We start from the raw sequence: 22,530 nt of genomic DNA, 5'->3' as shown, positions 1-22,530 counted from the left end.
TTTGCCTTTTGCACTGTTTGTGTAGTTAACTATTTTACTGTGTTAAGCACACATCTTGTTAGGAATGTGCTTTGCCTAAAAGCTGCTTTACTGGTGAAATATTAATAAACTACTGAGGTTTTTTCAAGATTCAACATCCAATAAGATTGATGGCTGTTCAAAAAGATTTAGGGTCCATTTTGTCAGATCATTTCAGCATAAAGGTATTTAAAGTAGAAAGTACTCATGTACCAATAGTGAATGGTGTCACTTTCAAATCAGATGTAATACCAACACATATACAAAACTTCTTACTGTAGCAAAAATGCAGTGTCTGATAGCCCAGGAACATAGCTTCAGAACATATCTAGGGAAATCTGATACCAGAGAATAGTAATGATTATAGTGTTACCTTAAGTTTCTAGATGGAGTATTTGTTTGTGGTTTTTTATCTTGGACAGTCTAAAGGCTCAGAAGTGCTAGTATGTAAAGCAGGGATACCCTGGCAAACAAAGCATAGGATAATAGAATGGTCTGGGTTGGAAGAGACCTTAAAGATCCGCTGATTCTCCCCTCTGTCATGGGCAGGGACACCTCCCACTGTCCCAGGTTGTGCCAAGCCCCAATGTCCAACCTGGCCTGGAACACTTCCAGGGATCCAGGGGCAGCCACAGCTTCTCTGGACAACCTGTTCCAGTGCCTCATCACCCTCAAAAGGAATGATTTCTTCCCAATATCCCATCTAAACCTACTCTCTGTCAGCATGAAGCCATTCCCCCTTGTCACTCCAGGCCCTTGTAAATTGTTTCTCTTCATTTTTCCTGCAGGCTCCCTTCAGCCACTGGAAGAGCACAGTTGGGTCACCCTGAAGTTTCTCTTCTCCAGGCTAGACAATCCCAATTCTCTCAGCCTTTCCTCATAGCAGAGGTGCTTTGTCCCCCTGACCAACCTGGTGGCCTCCTCTGGTTTATTGGCATCCACTGGTATTAAAGCTCACGGGTGTGGATCTGTAGGCACTCTCACAGAGGAGTGGAAATGGGATGTTTGGCTGGCACAGTGCTGTGCTGAGACACCCAGAGAATGCCAGGGCTGGAGTTACAGCTCTGTTCAGGACTGAGCTCAGCATCCAGAACAGTTCTTTGGGCCCAAAGACAGCCAAGTGCAAGCTAAGGTAAACTTTCTTCCTTACTCCATTTGCTTCATTTTCCCACACAGTTCTGGAGTGTGTAAGTCACCTGTAAAGAAGGTGCTATTCCTTACCTGAGGGTCAGCAGATTCACTCTATTACTGGCAGATTTTCTTCCTTCCTTTCAGAATTGTCTTAGGAAGAGTAGGTCAGTATCCATTCACTGCAAAGCTGAAGTCATCTCATGTGAATTTGCAGGAGCATGTGAGTCTTTACCTGACCCAGTTCTCGGGACTGGAGGTTGCAGGAGGTCCTGAGAATGAACACTCAGAAACTCTGTGAGCAAAGATAAAAGATTCAAAGGGATGTTTTGCCCCCTTCCAGTTTCCTGCCAAGAAAGGCAAAAGATCATCTCTTGGAGTGTATATCTGCCCCCTCAAAGTTATAGCTGACCTGCTGGAGGTAGCTCACATGAATATAGAACAAGTGTTAAAGGCAAATTAGATGTAAGGTTATCTGTAGAGCATGTTTCTTCATTTCCAATTTAGACGATTTTTTCTTCAGTACATTCTGCTAGAATGCAGAGTTTATCTCACTTGTACTTAAATATTCTATAGCTTTATGAGTGATTTCAGAGGAAAAATGATAAAATCTTTCACTAATCCTAAACCAAACACACCAGTTTATTGCATTACTGTGTGGAAGGATTCCAGCACAAGGACATTATGCTTCAAGGGCCAGTTGTAGGCTGGGAATACAGGGCACTTTAGTGTGGAAAGAAGTCTCCCCATAGCAAGAATTAGCTAGATACATGTGTGACACTCAAGTCAAATGTGTCAGAAGGCAGAGGAGTCAGAGGTCCCCTCCAAATTAAATGATTAAAAAAGAAAAACAGGTGGTTTTGCTAAAAAGTTAAGAATTCAGCTGTCTTTCATGCTTCTTGTATGCCAGAACATACAATTGTTTACTTAATAGATCCCAAATACTTTGGTATTTCAGGTTGTTTCAAATCCAGATTGTGTGGTATTGAAAAATAAACCCTCCTGAGTGATGCAAAAGTTACATCACATGGAATACTGTAGGATTATTGCAGTGATAATAATTCATGGTGGCATCATATTTCAGCAATGCAGAGGTTACTTCAACATTTTGCTATACAGTTCAGTTACTGCTTACAAGAAAAAGCATGTTTGTTAAAAAAAAGGTTTAGGTCACTAGATATATAGAAATTATTGTCAAGTTAATTTTCTGAGGGTTTTTTTATATGCGGTTAGACTACGTAGCAATAGAATGGCTTCATGCCTTCTGTTAATCATTGCATAAATTATTATGCCCAGACAAGGCAGTTCAGATCTCACCACTGTAATAATTAATTTCAGATGAAAAACAAGGTCCACAAATATTTCATCATTTAGTTTCATTTACAAGCTACCTTGTGAGTTGATGATTTCACTAGGTCAGTTCTTGGTTTAATTTGGTTGCATCTTTGTCCCCATGCAGATGTAGTGTCTACAATAATGAGTTGTGACAATTTGAAGTATCAAAGAAATGCAGAGATTTCAGTAGGTTTGTCTACTGCTTCTTAAACTGGCTTATTTTACAGTATTGTAGAATCACAGGATCATTTAGGTTGGAAAAAACCCCAAGATCATTGAGTCCAACCACGAACCCAGCACTGCCAAGTCCACCACTAAACCATGTCCCCAAGTGCCCCATCTACACATCTTTTAATTGCTTTCAGCTATTTCAAGTGGTATTTCAAATACCTCCAGGTCACTTCCAAATGACATGCTAAAGCTTTTAGATTGTTTAGCCCATATAATATCATCAAATAGGCAGACTTAATAATTAATATAAAAAGTAAATAGATTATTCACTATATAGGTTTTCAAGTATTGTTTCCAGATTGTGAATAAATGTCACATGTAGGAAATGCAGGTTTATGATTATAACACCATTATACAGATTGACTAAAAACAAAAAAAACAGCTAACTTCATACAAAATGATGTTCCAACAAATTGGGCAGATGAAAAATCTGGGTTACAGATAGTATTAACAACTGGAATTGTTCTACTTCCAACAGACTTCCAACATAATGTATTACACATTTCATGGTAATGGAAATCATGGTTCTAATTCTGCACCTTTTAGTTATGTGAATCATTTTCACACATGTAATTTCTTGCCAGACTAAACACTGGTGGCCTGTTTGAGGAATCATTTGGAGCACACCTTCCAGAACCCAGAATTCAAATGTGTGTATCTTAAATTACACTTGCAATTAGCATATGAGATTAAGTTGCTAAGGGAGTATCATGTTGTTGTCTCTGGCAGCCCTCAGTCATTTTATATGGTATAAATAGTTAAGTATTTTCTTTTGTTCTTCTTTTTCTTATTTCCCCTTTCTTGTTTGCTGGTTTTTTCCCCCAAGGTTTATGCTATTTTTGTATAGATTCTTCTGGATCACAAAATGGAATTGCATTTTTTTCCAAGACAATGACAGATGACTGTAAAATATGAGGTTTACTATTCTTTCAAAAGCCCCATGATTTTTAAAGTCAGTTTTTTGGCTGTGTGGTTTCTTGGTGCAGTGGCACATTAGTGAATTCAACTGTGTTGTATATTTGAACATTTGTGTGTGAGACAGACTTGACTGATCAGAGATTCCAGTGATAATTTCACGTACAGTGGAAATGATCAAAATAACAGACCAGATTTATACCACAGCTGTGACTCCCATTTCTGTGCAGCTGAGTTATACCCAGCTTTGAGAGGATTTGTGAGTTTGTTTAAATTGGTGGAGATTTTAGTGTATGCTAAATAATGTCATGCAATGCGGTGTAAATAAATAAAACATACAATTCAAGGAAAGAGAACAAAACAAAAACCCACCTGAGCCTGTGGAGGGTTGAGAAGTCAGTTTCTGTCACTCTGGTAAATCATGGTAGATATTCTCACAAATGACTGTAACCAAGCAATAAACATAATTGCCTTTGGCCTCTGTGGGTGGCAGTTTCAGAGAGGTTGTGATTGGATTTGTTTGCCTACGTGGCTCTGCAGTCACATTGCTTGCAGCATGGAACGCTCGTGCTTGGCTGAGAGGATCCACCAGAGCCCTGAAGCTGGGTAAATGCCATGTGACTTTTCAGCTCCCCACAGGTTCAGCAGTGGCAGCTGCCTAAGCTACATCCCACCTGCACCCAGTACCCCAGCAGCAAGCTGTAAGGATGGATGATGGAATCCAGCCATGTGGGACTGCCTTCTTCAGGAGAAAGTCATTTATAGCGTGGAACTGAGGGAGATAAGGATTGTCTTTTGTAAAATGGGGTAAAAATATGTAGCAAATCAAAATATTTTTACTCTTACTCTGTACGAGTTAATAGGAGAATGGAGTCAGTTCCACTCAGGGATATTTTATATTCTCTGTCCCACTGGGCATAAGATATTCCCTTTTTTATAGGGAAGCTGTAATTTAACATTTGGGATGCTGTTGTATATAACAAAAACCAAACTATGGTATTTACTACATATATCCCTCTCCTTTCCTTTTTTTTTGTTTTTCCCTAAACACCCGTGGATAATTTTATATGAAAGACATTCTTTTCTAATCTCACTTTGATTGTACACTTACTGTAGCAAATGCTGCTCACGTGTGAACTATTTTGTCCAGACCTCTTCCTGCATTAAAAGACTTATATAATCGTATTGAGAGAAAGCACTTAGAGATCTGTAATCCACTGGTCTTACTGAATGACTTTTTACATAATGAAAATCTGTGAAGGGTAAATATGTTGACCAGGAGTTCCATTAGCACTTAAATAGAAGGTATTTCTGGAATGCGAACATAAACAACACAAACCTTCCAGAGAAGGAAAAGCAAACCTGTAACCAATCCTCTCTACAAACAATAAGCACGTTTAATTTTTAATCTGAAAGCTAATTACATCAGTAATATAGTCCAGTTTTAAATAATTGCATTACTGTAAAAAGTATTTTCATATTTACATGAAGAATTTTCAGACTAATTTTATTTTACATTCATACTGCTGAAGTTTGATGTTACATTGTTTGCAACATCAGGAGAATCACTTTAATGATGGTCCTGTGTTCCTTTGGTTACTAAACTAGAAAACAGTGTAATGGGTTTTTACGGTGATAGACTGGAAATCCTGGAATGAGATTACAAATTGCTGCATTTAACAGACTCAGTTCTGATGGTTTGATACAACTGTTGATCATTGTTGCTACCAATAGCACAGGACCAAGTTTCACACTCCTTAGGCCTTGAATGTATTTTGCTGAAGTAAATGCCATCTTTGCTGGCTGAGAGTGAGAGAGTTTGGATCCTAACACAAGGAGAATCCAATTGTTAGTCCAGTCTAGTCTGGTTTTCAGGTTGTACAAGTCAATGGTTCTGTACTTAACACTGGACAAGCAGTGCTGAAGGCAGCACCATCTGTTAGCCTAAATGTTATCGTAGCTGTTTCCTGAGGCAGGGATTCCCTGGCAGTGTAAGTTAAGCTACATCACTATTCAACTCTGGGGGCTTGAGAAGGCTGTGTTCATGTTAACAAACCTAATGAGAAAGCTTAGCACATTACTTCTATTGAAATTGAAACTGGTTGAATCAGGAACTTTACTTTAAAAGAGCCTACTCCAGGTGTGTTAATATTCCAGCTTTTCAAAGTCATAGAATGGTTTGAGTTGGAAAAGACCTTAAAGGTCATCTGGTTTTAACCCTTGCCATGGGCAGGGACACCTTCCACCAGAGCAGATGGTGCCAAGCCCTGTCCATCCTGACCTGGAACATTTCCTGGGATGGGGCAGCCTGTGCCAGGGCCTGCACACCCTCCCCTGTATCTCATCTGAACCAACTTGTCAGTGTGAAGCCATCCCCCCTTGTCGCTCCATCCCTTGTAAATATAGTCTCTCTCCATCTTTCTTGCAGGCTCCTTTCAGGCACTGGAAGGGCACAATTAGGTCATCCCAAAGTTTGTCCTCTCAAGGCTGAACAATCCCAATTCTCTCAGCCTTTCTTCACAGCAGAGGTGCTTTATCCCTCTGATCAACTTTGTGGCCTCCTCTGGACTTGCTCTGACAGATTTTGTTTGGTTTGAATTACTGCTGCAAGCAAACCAGTGAGTTAAAAGTACTTTATTTTAAGTTAAATAAATAGTGACAGTAACAGGTTTGCATTATTCAAAGTGTAGAAAATACCACCCATGCACAGGCCAAACCAGTGTAATTCAAGTCAGGAGTAAGATTTTAGTATCCAGCAAATTTAATGTGTGTATTCTGTGAATAAAGACAAAAGAACTGAAGTAGATCAACGCTGATATTAATTAAGCAATGACCATCTTCTTTTATACTATAATTACATTGTCACCAGTCAACATGAGAGTGTGTGCTTTTTCATCATGCTCTTTCAATATAGAGTATTTTGAAGTATGAATTCCCGTTTTTCACTTACAAAGCAGCATTTCCAGTTGCATTCCAGTAGGGGGAAAAAATGAAGGCTGCAAATCTGTATCTCTGTTTCTTGGTTTAATGGAAGCCTCTGTACTTTTAGGCAATGGTGGTTTCATTTCGTTTTGGTTTTGTGCAGTGTCGTGCCAAACTCTGTCACGTGGAACAAACACATGCAGGAGTGCCAATTCTCTGTTAGAATTCTACTTAATCTATTAATTTCAGAGAGCCTAAATATAAGATGGTACAGATTTTAGGAACATACTATGTTCCTGATAATATGATGAATTAACTTGCAACCAGTTTTGTCTTAAGATTTGAAAATTCTTTTTCCAAGGCAAATCCTTTAAATAGTAATTGTGTGCATATTCATACATACATAGAGGCTATTTGTATTAATTCTTTGAGTCCTGTATTAAAAAACCCAAATAAAAAACCCCACAAAACTGCAATGGACAGAAAACTTACAGTTCACCAACCCACTGAGGCTTGCTTTTGAAGATGACTTATTCTTATAAGAATTAAAAATTCTTCTACACAACTAAGCATGGATAAACTGTTTATCTATGGTTAGGTGTATGGAAGATACCAAGATAAAAGATGATGAATGTTGTCATTGTTACCATTTACTTATCCACCAGAAAACACACTTGCATTCACGACTTGGGGTTTGAGAACATGTGGTTAAACAGTCTGATTTCACAAGATAATACAGAGTTTTCAGGAAGCACAGAGTAGAGCCCAATGGCTTCTCTACCTTCCTGTGAACTAAGTGAGAATGCAGAAAGTGAAAACATCCACAGGTCCTTAATGCCAAGTGCTGGCAATCCAAATAGGTACATTTCCTGCAGCTTTTGCTGTACTTTCCTTAAATATGTTTACTTATTGTGATCGTGAAGATTAGCCAATTTAAATGAACACTCAGCAATTACACCCTGTCTAGGCAGGCTGGAGCTGTAGCACCGATAAATACAGACCTGGCTTTGTTGGAAAGCTGTCAGGGATCTCTACGGACATAGATACCTATAAAACATGTCCTACGGAAGGAGTGAAACACAACAGAAAGGAATGTGGAGTTGTCTTGTAACACTCAGAATTCCTGAGAGAATGGAGTTAGACTGGACCAATGTGCAGAGCTCACATTATCCTTCAACATAAGGATACTCTACAGCTTTGAATTCAAGCCTCTGCTTAGTATTTTCTTCCTCACCTACAAGTGACCAGATTCAAATACACTTTTCCCCCCCATAAATACAGTTCTTTTAAATAATAAACTTTGCTGAATTTTTTTTGAAGTATGTTTAACTCTTAACTCAAAAATATTAAAAAATATTAGGTGTTTATGCATGTTGTCAATTTTATTTAACAAACATGAAAACTGTTCACAAAACATGTCTGATTATTACTTTTTGATAATGTGCCTGTAATAATCAATGAAGAAAAATAACTTCTTAAACCCCCAATATTTTGGGATCTTTATATTTGGCTGTGGAGTGCCCCATACACCTATGGCACTGTAGCACATGTACCAAGCATTCCTGAATGGACAGTGTGTGTTCACAGCACTAGAAGGTATATCCACTAGTAAATAATAAATACTGTAACACATAAATCCTTTTTACAAAATATTGTAAAGCTTCTCTGCTAATCAAGTGTCTGTTCGCACAGTTTTCCATTTAAATGTTGACAGTTCCACAGGGAAGCACTGGAAAGTTTTATGCTGTTGCATTTCTCTTCCAGAATTGTATTGTTATCAAATGGGACCAATCCTACAGGCTTCCTGTTTCCCAGATGATTAATCAGACACAAGTGAGATAGGAAACACAATTTTAGCTTTGTCTGGATTTCTGCAATTTGGGAGCTTGCAGAAATGTGACTGTACACATTTAAGCATCAATCCCTACCTGTCAACAGGAAGGAATCCCATTGGGAAGGTCTGCTTCAACTTATCATTTCTGTTTGCTAAAATCTATTTTCCCATGTTACTGCATCAGCTGTGGGTAGGTTCATTGCTCCTGTTTTTATAGTTAATCGTAGAGTGCAAATTGCTGCTTCAGAAAGAAAAAATAGAACCAGTAGCAAGAATCAGTCTTTCTGCAGGGAAAGACAAAATCATGCTAAATGTGAATGAAAACCATGAGGCTTGCTAGTATTTTTCTGAATATGCAACTCTCCCTTTTTTCTATCTGGATTTGGAAAGCGATTAGTCATTCACATATGCTGTGCCAATTCATGCAACTGGGTTCAGTACAATCCAGTGTAAATCAACAAACACTACTTGGTATCAAACATTGTTCCGTTTTCTCCCCCCTCCCCAACCATAAGCTTATTTCAATAGAGGTTAGTTACATTCTTTTATTGGGGTTTTCATCCTTACCCCTTTCCTTCACCCAAGAAATATTTTTTGTATTTGATGAAAAAAAGTAATCTGTTCACTTGGTCAGACAAAACACCCACATTAGCATCAAATTTGTACTACCCTCTAATACTGTAAACAGTGACCAGCAGCAAACACCAGAGCCTAGTGAAGAACAAAACCCACAGGCTTCTGAGAATAGTGACCTATTAATAGCAGGCAAATCCCTGTTACAGCCAGTAGTGATAATACCCTGATATTTCGCTTAACTGTTACAAGTCCAGTAAACGAAGACATTCTACTCTGCAGGCTGATTTGCATCCCTTTTCTTCAAAAAGCATGAAGAAACAAATAGTGCATTTTAGGATATCCCGAGGCGAAAGTTCTGCTTTGTTCTTTCAAGTGCTCGTTTAAAATTCTCCGCTCATCCAAGTGACACACTTCGGAAGTAAAGGTGAGGCGTGAAACACTCCAGAGACGGCTGGAGAGGGGTCGCTCGTGTCAGAGCTTGCACCACCCTAAGACAGTTTTACCACACACACTGCCAGGACAATAGCGATAATGAGCACAGCAGTGAAAATAATCCCAGCTAGAACCTTGCTGATATCGCAGAAGGATTTATTTTCCTCCACGGAGATCATGCCAATAGAGGAAGCGCCCACGCTGATGGTGGATTTCAGTTCAGCCCCTGGGTCTTGCTTAGCCTCCACTGTCCACTGGGGGACATTGACCTTCATCTCCATCTCGTACATCATCTCTCCTACCTGGTTGATCTCGTTCTCGAGGTCTTTCAAATCCACCACGTCTATGTTGTGCTCAGCCTCGTATTTCATGTTCTGGACGCTCATGGCGCGGGCGGCCACGCCGGAGGTTCCCCCGCTCATGCCCGTCTGGATCAGGTGTTTTTTGGGCACGTTCAGCGGGAACTCGTGGCCCAGCTCCAGGGCTCTCCTCATGTCGATCTCCAGGATCTCTAGGCACGTGGAGAAAATCACCCATAGCCTCTCAAACTCGGCTTTATCTTCCTTACTCACGGTCTTGTCCTTCAGGACCGTGGTGAGCTTGTTCCTGTTGGCCACCGCCAGCTCCTGAGCTTTCTGCCGGGTTTTCTTGAGCTCCTCCCGCAGGTTCTGCGAGTCCGAGGTGCCGCCGATGGTCAGCACCATGTGCCGGTAGCAGGCGGTCACCTTGTTGAGCGCGTCCAGCAGCGCCTTGCACTCCTCCTTCACCATGGTGCCGCCGTGCCCGGTGCCGCCGTGCCCGGTGCCGCCCCGACTTACCCCGTGCCGCGCCCCGGGCGCTGCCACAGCCGGGCGCTACCAGCACACATGGCAAGCGCTGCCTCCGGGTCGCGCCTGCATCCAGCACCTCCTTACCCGCTGGTCAGGCGGCGCCTCCGGGAGCCCGGGCGGGCGGCGGGGAGCCCCGGCGGGCAGGCAGCATCGCTCCCCGCGCCGCCGCCGTCTGCAGCGCCACCGGGGCGGCTGGGTCCGCGCCGCGCTCAGCGGGGCGCCGCTCTTTGAAAAGTGCCAAACGCCGAGGATGGAGGAGAAAAAAATAGGAAATCAAAAAAGCCAAGGCTAAGGCTCTGGGGAGCGGCGGTCCCCGCCGCCGCCACCTAACTCTCCCCAGCTGGGCGCCCGCGCGGTCACATGGCGGGGAGCGCCCGGCCCGGCGCTATAAGCCCTCGCAGGCTCCGCCTCCGCAGGCAGCGATCCCCGCGGTGCTCCCGGCCCTCGGCCCGCTCCCTCCCGCCTCTGCCCAGCCATTGGCTTCGTGCGGCCGCGCCGGGCCCGCCCTGGACCCCGGTAGGGCTCGGCCGGGGCGCGGGGCGGCGGGAGGCGGCGGCTCCGCGGCCGGGGAGCAGGGAGGCGATGGTGTCGGTGTGAGTAGCGCTCCCGCCCCGGGCAGCCCGCGGCTCCCGCTGGGACCGTCCCGCCGGGGTGGGAGCGGGGAGCGCTCCGGCCCGCCGTGCCGTGCCCCGGGAGCCGCTCGGCCGCGGCCTGGGCGGCGGCGGGGCCGTGGCCGCTCGGCCTTTGCCCGGGCCGGAGCGCGGCGGGCTCGGGCCGTGCGGACACACGGCCCCGGTCGGTGACTGCCGCCGCGGGGCCGGCCCTCGCCGTGTCGGACCCCAGCGTGCACCGCCGGTCGGTCCTGCCCGGCCCCCGAGTGTCCCGTGTGTCGCCGCCGCGCCGGGACCCGGCTGGGGAAGGGGCTCGCTGCTGTTGTCATATGGGAAAGACGCATGCGATCCGGGCCGCCTGCATCGCCACGAGCGGTGGCACATGAGGAAGTGCAGGAAACACGCCAGTTCTCACTGTCACAAGCGATGCTCCGCAGCTGCCCTCGGCAGTGCGCTGGGTGCAGCACGGTGAGCGCTGCTGGGCTCTAGGCCGTGCTGCTGTGTGTGTCCGGCGGGATGGAGCTGATGTGCAGTGCCGCTGGGTGAACTGGACTGCGCTGTCTCTGGCACCTGCTGTGTCTGCTGAAGCGGGCTTCTGGAGAGCTCGCTTGTCACTACATATGCTATCACATATGCCCCAGCGTTTGTGGGTAGCTGGGTGGTTTTGTGATGCTGCAGTGGCCTGAAGAAGCTGTGAAGCCACAAGAAGGGGAGCATGACCCATTCCCTCATATTTTATCACTACCCTTGCAAGGCAATGTGTGCCATGAGCAAGATAATTTGCTTAGATGAGCAGAGTCCAGGCAGATTGGCTTTCTGAACAGCCTGAACAGTCTTGTCTAGCTTTTGTTCCTCTTTCTGGGTTGTGGTAGCTTAGACTCCACTGACTGGGTTTTTTTGTTCGTTTATGTTTTATCTTGCTTTAAATTTGGCCTTAGTTCCAAAGGGAACCAGTTCCTAGCTTGTGCTGCAGGTTACTTATACCTGTAAGAAATGTACTACTGGAAGAAATGTCCTCTTAATTTTGTGTAGATTATCAAATTGCTACCAACTAAACTGAGTAGCTCTGCCTATTTGCATGTTCATAGCCTAGAAGAAGCAAATCAGTCATGCCTGTTCCTTCGTAGGCATAAAGAAACACAGGATGATTTTGACTTGATTGTAAGTGAAGTCTTGTAATTGCCTAATCATTGTCAGGTGGAAAAAGGATTAGCTCTGGGTTTGAATCTGCAGTCCTATGTGACATAAGTGTTAAGCTTATTGCTGCCTAAATTATGCATATTTGTGTGTCTGTTTTAGCTGTGTTAAAGTCTGCCACAGAGCCCTGACGTTGTGTCAGAATGTGGAGGCCACTTCTGTGAATGTTGCTGGGAATGGGATGGAGGGTGTATTGGTTCAGAAACATGTGACTGTTTAAACCTAGAGGTAGCAGCAGTCATGATCTGTATCAGGTAATGCCTAAGTACATCTTTAGGTGTGTCATGTAGGAAGAGCCTGTTATTTAGATCAGTTCTAATTTAAGTTCAGCTGCATGCAGTTATACAATGGGCTTAGATTGTGGGAACTCTTAAAATTCATTTGTTTGTCTGTTGGGCACAATGTTCTGAAAATCCAAACCTTGATACTGCTTTCAAACAAGGTGCTGACTAGCCAAAATACTGTCATGGGAAAACTATTAGGATGGAGGTAAAAATCCTTAGAACTGACTGACTTAGGAAGCAGACTAGTGAGTAATAGAAAAATGTATTTCCTGGTTCTGTGGCAAGGCTTTCTTGCAATAGGTGTTAATAACCGTGTTCTTCCTGTGCAGTACTCGTAAAACTGTTTGCAAAGTATTCTGTGATGCATCTTGAACATCACTAATTAAATGTTATAGCCTCATTTTAAGACTTTTAAGTAGAATTTTAGATAAATGTGGATTGTTTTCCTTAATTGGTAAGCCTTGTCTGAGGGACTTGCTTTTAGAGTAAGCTCAAATACTAAGTTTGGTCTGTAGACTGCTATGGTTTGGTGAATCCACTATGAGATGAAGAAGGAAAATAAGGATCAAATACAGTGAAAATGAAATGTGATATCAACCCCTTCCCTCTCCCTGATCACTGCTAATTTGTATGTTTCTTGGAATTCTGTGGTTTGCTTTTTGCTTGTAGTGGTGAGAGGATTTGATGCATAGGAAGAATCTTAATGTATATTGGGGGGGGAAGGTTAGACTTCTGTATCATGATGTTTACTTCCAGGAAGCTCTTAATTAGCTTAGGCTGTTATGTGTTGCATTGTGTAGCATTCATAACACTAGTAGTGGTTAAAGTAATTTATTTTGCTTGTTAGAGATCACCTGCTGAATTGTTTTCCAGCCTTCTTACCCTTGCAGTGGTGCCTAAATAAATGAAAATATTTGGCTTAAGTAAACCTCTGTGTTTTCCAACTCCATAAGAATTTGGCCTCCCCCCCAGAGAAGGGGAGTGAAGTGCCAAAGTGCAGAAACCTGAGAGCCTGAGGAGGAGGTGACCATAAATTCAGCTTAGTGGTATTTGAAGGAAGCATCCTTGTTTGAGAAGCTGTTGTGGGAGCTTTGTATTTGTTGTTAATGTTCTCCCTCTGAGTGTTCCTTCTAACTGTTGATGGTTCACTGAACAGGACTTGCACTTTGTTCTAGGGCTTGCTTTGAGTGGCTCAGGGCTGCCCATCGGAGAATGTAATGCAGCTTCAGTAGTGGCAAGCCAAAGAATGAAACTTCTTTGCAGCCACTCGGGTGGATATCTAAATCTGTGAGAATTAGGAATCTAGGGTCTACCCTGTTGTGAAAAGGGAATGCAGTTTGTTCCTGATACTTGGCTAAGGACAAGCAAGATGTTTTTGAAAATATTGAAGTAACTGAATAGGAGTGGGAAGCTTGGCTGTTGAAGGATCCACACGTATTGAAATGTGCTTCCTCCAGAGGAAAGGAACAAGTGATGGGGGAGAGTCAAGCCCTCAAGTCTGGGACAAGTGAGGATGTGCCCATGCCCAAACAACAGTGCAAATGCACTAAGATATAAAGGGTAAACCTTCTCACTGCTTGTCACGAGTGAGCTCGGTTCTGGAGTTTGAGGTGGGCTCATGAGGAGCTGCACAAGGGTGTGGTACAGCCCCAGGTGCTGCAGGGTCTGGGGGAGCCTGGCCAAGGAGGGGAGCACTGGTAGCAGGGCCAGAGCTGCCAGGCTTAGAAAAGGCTTGGGGGGTGTTTGGTAGAGGCAAAACCCAATCCGTGAGATCCTGTGCCAGCTCTTAACCTTTCAGTGGAAGAAATGTGTGCCTGGAAGGGAGATGCTGGGAAAAATTAGCATCTTCTGGAATGCTTATGACCCCTCCTTTCCAGACTCTGCTCTGTTGCTGTCAGGCCGGTGGTCTGGGATGATAAAACTTTTTTCACTGGTTGCTAGTAAGCCTTGAGCTGACTGATGTGAATTCACCACTCTGTAATGCGATAATTCAAATGCATACTTCCATTTCACAGAGATCAGCACGAGCTGAACCTGAATCTAAAAGGGATAGGAACAGGTTTACTTATTCCCTCATGGTGAGCAAAGTGTACTGGAATGTGTCAGATGTTTTTCACAGGATGCTCAGCACTCATCATGTAGACTTTGTAAATGCTCAGAAAAAGAAATGATCTTCTGCTTTTATTCTGAGGTGAATGCTGAAGTAGGGCTCAAGTTCTTGAGATTGTAACTTTTGCCCAGAGGCAGAGTAACTGAGGAGTAATAGTGCTGGTAAAACAGGAACTGGAGTGGTAACTTGAGTTTTTGGATTGAGTCTATTTAAATTTCGGTATTAGGTTCCTGTTTGCTTGTAAAGAGCTCTCAGATATGCTTACCTTATGCTGCTCCTTCTAACAAGTGGTGCTCTTAAGGTCTTTGGGGGAAGCACTTCAGTTAATAAAACCCCCTTAACTTAGAACTAGGCAGCAATTGTTTGCTTCCTTTTTTTTTTTTTTTTTTTTTTTTTAAAGAGCTGTGCAGTCTGGTAGAATGATGCATTTCTGATAAAGTTTGTATGTGTATTTATCTGCTACTCTGAGATAAAAAAAATCTTTCAGTTGAGTAATGAGTTGCTCCTCATTTCCTCATTATTTCACTTCAGCAAATATCGAGTTACTGGATTACTAAGCCTTAGTTGTTCCTGTTGTAGCTGTTGTGAGCTAAGGTGATGCTGTCACGTGAGACTTGACAACAGTAGTAAAATAGAATGGAGTGAATTTATGCTTCTTGCTGTGCTAATGGATCTGGTGTTGAAGATTTTGGAGAACATGGCATTCTGCTCCCTTGAAGCTGGATGTGTATAGAGAGGACACTTGAGGAACTTGATGTTAGTTTCCCAGTGAAACATCCAAACTTGCTGTCCTGCAGACAGTTGAGCTTACTGAACTCTGCTAATAATTTTTACTAACTTTGGTAGTTGTTTTTACTTTCTGCTGAATTGTTATTAAAATGCCATGGTGAAAACACAGGCTATTATGCTGCTGAGCATTGACTATGTAGTGTTCCTATACACCATCCCCAATGCTGTTATGGAAGACATTTCCTCTGCAGAATGTTTTGTTAAGTCTTTCGTAGGGATGGAGCAGGATGTTCAGAAAATGATGAGGTTTGAGTAAATAGTTGTACAAGTTGAATGTGGACAGGAGGTAACTGCTAAGTAACAATGCAAATAAAATGACATCATCCACTTTCATGGCTGGCTGTCTAAATTTCAAAGTACTTCTTAGAAGGAACTGAAACCTGCAAGCTCCAGAAAAGATTCCTCACTTGTCCATGTCTAAAGGAAAGCGCTATCAGTGAGAAAATGAACTGTCAGAATTTATTCCTTTTCACTGTTTCTAGTACCAAAGGTAATTAGACTTTGTGTCCAGTGTTTTAGAGAAAACAGTGACATGCTTAGATTCCATGTGATTCACTGGAGCAGTCCTTTGTACCATATTTTATATCGTTAGAACTATCACTCTCCTTTTGATCTAGAAAGGATTAGTCTGTTGTAAGATTATGATTATAGTTTTTTTTAAACTGTAACATAATGCTTATTAGATTGTCTGATCCAGCTAGCTTCTGTTCTTCCAGCAATTGGAGCTATTTCTGTGTTTACAGGCATGAAGCCATACACTGAAGTGATTTCATTTAAACCTTTTATATAACATTAGTGCTTGAGTATTGCTTTACTGCTCAGCATGATAGAATTTGGTAAACTTCATAGTGAATAAAGCTGATGATAGTTTTTAATGAGCATTCTGTTAAGCATTAATCAGTTCTGGTAGTGTATATAAGGTTTTGTGCATTTTCTATTTTCCCTGTAAAGCTAAAGCTGTCCAAGATGGAGCTAGAAGAGTAAGTCTGTGTCACCTCCAAGTTAAATTAGGTTGAAGATGGATGTTGTATTCTGCCAACAAACTCTTAATGGAGAATTCTGATGTGTTCCTAGAATTACAGCAATGCATTAGGCAGTATTTTCAGATGCATTTAACTTTTGGGGTGGAAAGAAATTGACTTGATCTCAAAAATGCCTGAGATTTGGGGAAGCTTCAATATACTCTCTTGAATCTGTAAACTGAATTCCTTTGGTTTGTTTTTTTATGAATTAAATTGTTTCTACATCCACACTTCTGTCTTTCTGGAGAGTGCTGTGGGAAGGTGATGGAGGGCCAAGTGAATATAATAACTAAACTGTTTTAGGTTGTAAGTATTCCACCTATTGTTTTTCATACCCACATTTTAATCAGAAATGGTAGCTATCCCCTAATGAGCCACTGAACAGCTGCAGGGGTAGAGGGAGAGAGAAAAGGGAAGGAAACTGAAAGTTGTGATTCTCAAAACAGTACCAATGTGGCTAGTGGGGGTTGTTTCCTGCTGTGTAGGAACATTCATGCAGGGAGCAGTGCAGGGTTCCCATCTGCTCTGCTCAAGAAGGGTGACAAACACCTGTGTGAACTAGAAGTTTTATCTTCCTTCCTGGGCTGGAGCATATCAATGGCATCTTAGGTGTATTACAGTAACTGAAATGCCAGAATTCAAACTGTATGCAGTTTCTTTTCACTCCTTGCTGGAGTTCCAAGTGTGATTCAACCCTGTCAGTACTTTTGTAGTAAAAGAATCTGTGGCTGCATCTAAGTGTTTAGAACTAGTTGTTTGTGGTGTGTAACTCATGAATGAGGAATTGAAGACTCTAATTTCAAACTCCTCCTATGATGGTCCGTCAGTAATGATTCTTCAAGTACTCCAGTTGCTCTTTTTCTTTTTTTCAGGTGCGGGCAGTGTTTTAAGAGGTCGGTCAGGCAGACAGCTTCATGAGGTCAGGCTTTCTGTGGGAACTTCTCCTCACATAAATTTCTTACACCTTTTTTTGCCAAGGAGTGAACTGTTACTTTAAATTTCTTTCTGGACAAAACTTATCGGTTCCTTTTTTTTTGTTTTGTTATTTTTTGATGATGAGGTGGAGGTTTTTGGATGAGGAGGATTTATGGTATGTGTTCTCTTCCCCTCCTGTTATGGGAAGACTCTTTGGACTTGAGAATTTGTTAGGCTGAAAGACCAGCAATAAAGCGGTTGGAGACATTTTTCACTGCAATTTGTCTGATGCTTGGTTGCCTCCTTGTGTCAGTGTGCTTTTCCCCCTGACACAGAATGTGGTGTTAACAGCTTCTCCATTGCTGTCTTGGGGAGGATCACAGCAGTCTCATCTTCTGCTGCTTGGACAGATACATTAATTCACCAAACTAAAGGCAGATGAAACTGCCACAGTGGGACAACTGCATCAATGAAAGCTGGATTTGGAAAGTGTCTCTAAAGACCATGTAATCCACCCTCCCAGCTTTGCTGTGTCCACTATCACCTCTAGTAAAGATTTGTCTGACACGTTCTTGAGATTTACAACATGAGACTTGATAGCTTTGCCAAGCAATCTAAACCATGTGCTGCACTTCCCCTTTGGAAGGTGTTCCTGATCTGTAACCTGAACCTGTTTCCTTCAGTTAAGGCCTACTTCTTGGTGTGGGAAAAATCCCCTTCACTGAGAGCTTGATCCACCTGTGGGATAAAAAAATCCTTACCTGATTCATGCAGTTTATTAGTTATAAACATCACTGCCTTTCATGGGTTGGGTTCTACTTACAGGGCTCTTTTGCCTTTCTTACTTCAGGCTCTGCTGCAGTCAGTTTATCTCCTGTGATGAGGACAGGAGCATCCAAAACCATCCAAAACAAAATTATTCTCAAGTCTTGCTGTGCCAAAGTATTTTGCGGGTTGCAGGTGTGTGTACATACAGCTCTGCTTGGTGCTTGACTGCCACTGAATCGTATTTGGTTATATATACTAATTTGTCACTGAGTCATGCTTGGACTGCAAGCTGCAGTCATTAAGACTTGGAATTGTAGCCTAGCCAGAGGTTCAGCTGGCAGTGTGTTTTGTAGCTAACTAGTCCTGCCTATGAAGGTGTGTCTCAGCCCTGGTGTTGTGTGTCTCAGCAGTGAGATATCTGTTCCTGCAGCAGACCTGCCACTGGGCTTGTGCTGCCTCTTCTTCCCTCTGCACTGGCTGAGGGAGAAGCCCACAGCTTGGACTTGGATTGCAGCCAGCTGCCAAGAAATCTCTATAGTAATCATGTGGTGGAATTACTGGTGATCATCCTGTTTACCCAGACACTGTGGTAGGACAGATCATGGATTAGAGAATTGGCTGGTCTGGGTTAGAAGGGGCCTTAAGATGCATCTTGTTCCTCTGTGGCTATGGGCAGGGACACCTTCTACCAGGGCTGTCCAGCCTGGCCTTGGACACTTCCAGGGATGGGGCAGCCACAGCTTCTGTGCCAGGGCCTCAGCACCCTCACAGGGAAGAATTTTTTCTGTACATGTAATACAAATTCACCTTCTTTTAGTGGGAAGCTCTTTCCCTTATCTGACGTCTCTCTCCAGCCCATTTAGGTACTGGAGGGTGCAGTAACATCACCCTGGAGCCTTCTCTTCTCCAGGCTGAACACCTCCAGCTCTCTCAGCCTGTCTCTGGAGTAGAGAGGCTTCAGCCCTTGGAGCATCTTTGTCTTCCTTCTCTGGACTTGCTGCAGCAGCTCTAGGTGTAGAGGCACCTCTGCAGGAGGGGTCAGAGCGACAGATTCCCCTCCCTTGACCTGCTGTCCATGCAGGGGGATGAGCCCAGGATGGCTTTGGGGCTTCAGATACAGATTACTGGCTCATATTGAGCCTTTTTGTAGGTTCACAGTCTTTAACTACTTAACTTGGTATTCTGAAGGTGTCAATGAGCAAACATTTTCTTCCCCATTTTGTTAGCAAACTGCATAGCTGTGCTGATATGGGAGCGCTGGATAAGTAGTCTTTCATAAAAGCTCTTTGTGTTATTGAATTGCTTTGAAAGCAATTCCATTTTGTCTGGAATTGTGCAGAAAAACTGCTTGAGGCACTTACCCATCACTGCCAGACTTCAGTGGTTCAGGCTGGGCTTTTCCAAGCTGTAACTGGTGGTACTTTTAGAGTGGAAATGACTTGTAGCTTTAACTGGTTGTGTTTGTGTTTAGCTCTCTAAGGGAACTCTGTTGTGCCTGATCTCAGAAGGAGGGAGCAGAGCCCAGCTCAGTTACCAGGCTGTAGATCAGCTGATAGCGTGGCTGAAACTCAAAGGCTGTCTGGAACTGGGTGGATGTTTTTCCACTCCCTTGAACTGCCATACAGTGAGCTCACACTGAGCAAATAATGTGCTAGGAATAATTCTGCATTGGAGGAAACAAGGGAATAGTGATTGTGTAAGGGTGGTATGCTCAAAGTCTCTGGCTGTGCTCGCTTTTCCTTACTATATACAGCTGCAGTGGCAGGAGGAAATCGTGCAGCTTCTGGTGATTGCTAAGGGAACCTGCATGAGGGGAAGGATAGAGCAAGCTTGTTATTTAAACATTTGTATGCCTGTTTAATCTCAATTCTTGTTAAAAAAAATAATTCTGAGGTTATTCCCGGTGGGACCTGTTAGGGTTTTTCCTGCCCTCTTCTTTGATGCGTTACAGAGAATTGGAATGGAGGAAGCGAGCAGGTGAAGGTCTGATTTCTTAGGGATCATCTTCTCCAGGGCACTGTGACACCTAGTGACAGCATTTCCAATGTTTACAGGTTGGATTTTCACTCTCCAGTTGCTCTTTTGCTCTCTGTTCAGCCAGATGTTACTTACCAGCCTGACCTCAAATCACTGAGGCTCTTTTCATGGGAGTAGAGATGACCACAAATTATGATAAATTTCATGGTGGCTTTTTAATTATGACATGGCTATTCATATCTCCTTGGTGTACCTCTAACCTTCCCTGGAAAGTTGAGGATTGCCTTACAGAAGGGTTTTTGTTACACTGTGTGGGTGTCTCATTGGTGTGTGTGAGTATTCCTTATACAGATGAGTTTTAAGACTTTCATGAGCACAGTGCAAAAGCATCAATTTCCTGTGGTGCAGTAGAATCTGCTGTGAAAAAGCTGTTACTTTGTCTCTTGGCTTTAGAACTCAGCAGGAAAAGTTAGTTTGTGGTAATAATACAAAGTGGTAATAATTTTGATCGTAACAACTTCTCTCTGGTAGTGACAGTTGACTCCAACACTTGGAAGGCCTAAGGGGACATTGAGGTTAACTGTGTGGTTGGAAATGTAAAATTGTGAAAAATAGTCTGTCTGAATCATTTCTAAGTAACTGTAGTTAGTAGTTAAGCAATGCCATTGGTTGCTTACATCAAGACCTGAAACTGCTTTTTCCTTTTGGACAAGGATAGTCAAACTGCCCCTAGGTATTCTCAAATATTATGTTTTAACAGATACCATATATGATACATCAGCCATTCTCCGTATGTATTTTAGAACATCTCCTTGGAACATCTGAAGTCCATATGGCTATGTATGATGAAGATATCTTGAAAAATCCCTTTTATTTGGCCATTCAGAAGCGACGTCCTGATCTATGCAGCAAAGTTGCAGAACTCCATGGTATTGTAAGTATGAAAAAGTGTATTTAAAAGCTGCTTACTGAATAGTAGCTATTTGAATCTAAACTATATGTCTGGTATGAAACATGTAAAGATTAGTTCGAGCTTACAGAACTTGGAAATGAAGCAGAACTGTTTTTAGCTGAAGTTGGATGTTATTTACTAATATTGAATATATATATAGATATATATACAGTAAAAAACTAAGGTTGGTGTTGTTTCTGAACTCTACAGTAAACTTGTTTTCTTTTCTATGAACTGAAGTTACGTATTCTGTCACAAGTTTATAACTTAAATGGGATTGACCTTTTGGAATGCCTGGTGGACAGGCAGTTACTCATTTGACAGCATTTTACATAGTAAAATAAAGCTATTGAACTGACCTGGAATAAAAACTCCAGTCCTTAATATTTACTAATCTGAGCATTTTGCAATTAATTTTCCTTCACAATTAAGTGTGTAGAGACTCCATTAAACATGGAGGTTATTGTTAGCTGATGATAAATTTGTTTCTAATTAAGAATTTGTCCCAAATTGTCAATCTGTTGGTCTAAACCCAAGGTGTTTATCTTAGGTCTTTTTCTTTCTGATGGATTTTCACTTGAGTTTGAAAATATACTTCACTTTTTATTGGCTGCTTAATTCTAAGCCATTTGTGTAATTTGTGACTGGTGCGAAGTAACTAAAAATTTAATTTACATCCCTTAGTATTGTTTGCTTCAGTTGCATCTGTCAGCATTTTTCAGATAAGTTATGAAGTGAAATTTCTGAGTTAGTTATCACACAGTGTGTCTAGTGGTAGCCTTTCCTTTTTATATAAATAAAAGCACCTATAGTTCCTATATGTTTGCTGTAAATATTTATAAGCCAAATTTAATTGCTTGCCTCTTAAGGACAAAAGGTATTGATATATAACTGGCAATATATGGCATTTCTCGCATAAGCTTGATTTAACCTTTTTTTAGGTGCTAGTTCCATGCAAAGGAAGCCTTTCAAGCAACAGTCTTTCTACCTGCCAGTTTGAATCTTATGTTCTGAAGCCACTGGAAGAAAATTTTCAAACCTTAAATGGAAAGGTATTTCTGTTTTATATCTGAATGTTGCTTGGGGACTCTCCAGTAAGTGATTTGCTGCTGCTGACTGCTTGTGTGAACTGATGGTTACAGAGGAGGCAAGCAGGGCTGATGCTGCATAGGATCCCAGGTTTTCCATTTGTAATTTTGCAGTCCAGTCTGAGAACTTGGGCATACAGCTTGCACTAGAGATAGGAACATCCAGATGGCAGCCTGCAAACTATTACAGCTGTCCTCACTGGAGTTGCTGGGAAAAGACAGCCAATTGTGAGACATACAGACAAGGTGTATGGTGTTTTTCTGAGGTTGGGCTTAAGTCCTGATCTTAAGCTGTTGTGTTTTTTTAAATTTCCTTTTTACTAAAAGTGCTCAAAAATCTGCAAACAAGATCTTGGTGATTGGTTGAAACCTCCTTTAGCAGTAGACTTGTAAAAGAAGTGGCTGTAGGCAAGGTTCAGTAAGCTGTTGCACAATGAAGGAGCCTTTGTTTCAGTGTCAACACAGCATGAAAATGTGAAATTTTTCCAATTTGAAGCTTTCTTGCCTTGCAAGTTTTTCTTCTCCCCCTTGAAAATGTAACTATGCAAGGCAGAAGCCAAGGAGTAACTTTTTTTCTGGCAGAGTTTCACACATGA

At 42.4% G+C, this 22,530-nt stretch overlaps 2 protein-coding genes across 3 annotated transcripts in view; one reads left to right on the top strand and one right to left on the bottom strand.

The window, feature by feature from the left end:
- The window catches only part of RGS9BP (regulator of G protein signaling 9 binding protein), a 419,431-nt gene extending 409,154 nt beyond the window's left edge, over positions 1 to 10,277 (bottom strand). The window contains exon 1 of one of the 2 annotated variants that reach the window (XR_010744554.1): positions 9,369 to 10,277. Coding sequence is in view for 1 of the 2 variants with exons in the window: in XM_066327953.1 (XP_066184050.1) it covers positions 9,448 to 10,161 (714 nt within the window). In the remaining variant the exon portion in view is untranslated. Of the gene's footprint in view, positions 1 to 6,246 lie in introns of those variants that run through there. The other variant, XM_066327953.1, reaches the window with a different exon arrangement.
- Positions 10,278 to 10,654: 377 nt separating this feature from the next.
- ANKRD27 (ankyrin repeat domain 27) overlaps positions 10,655 to 22,530 on the top strand; it is a 43,161-nt gene continuing 31,285 nt past the window's right edge. The window contains 3 exon segments of the mRNA XM_066327955.1: positions 10,655 to 10,737; positions 20,698 to 20,828; positions 21,788 to 21,898. Of these exon segments, the coding sequence (XP_066184052.1) occupies positions 20,727 to 20,828; positions 21,788 to 21,898 (213 nt within the window). The 5' untranslated portion in view covers positions 10,655 to 10,737; positions 20,698 to 20,726.

This window comes from Sylvia atricapilla, chromosome 12, assembly GCF_009819655.1.
Source record: "Sylvia atricapilla isolate bSylAtr1 chromosome 12, bSylAtr1.pri, whole genome shotgun sequence".
Classification (NCBI taxonomy): Eukaryota; Metazoa; Chordata; class Aves; order Passeriformes; family Sylviidae; genus Sylvia; species Sylvia atricapilla.
Note: the sequence above shows the minus strand (reverse complement) of the source record. Positions and strands in the feature narration are given on the sequence as shown.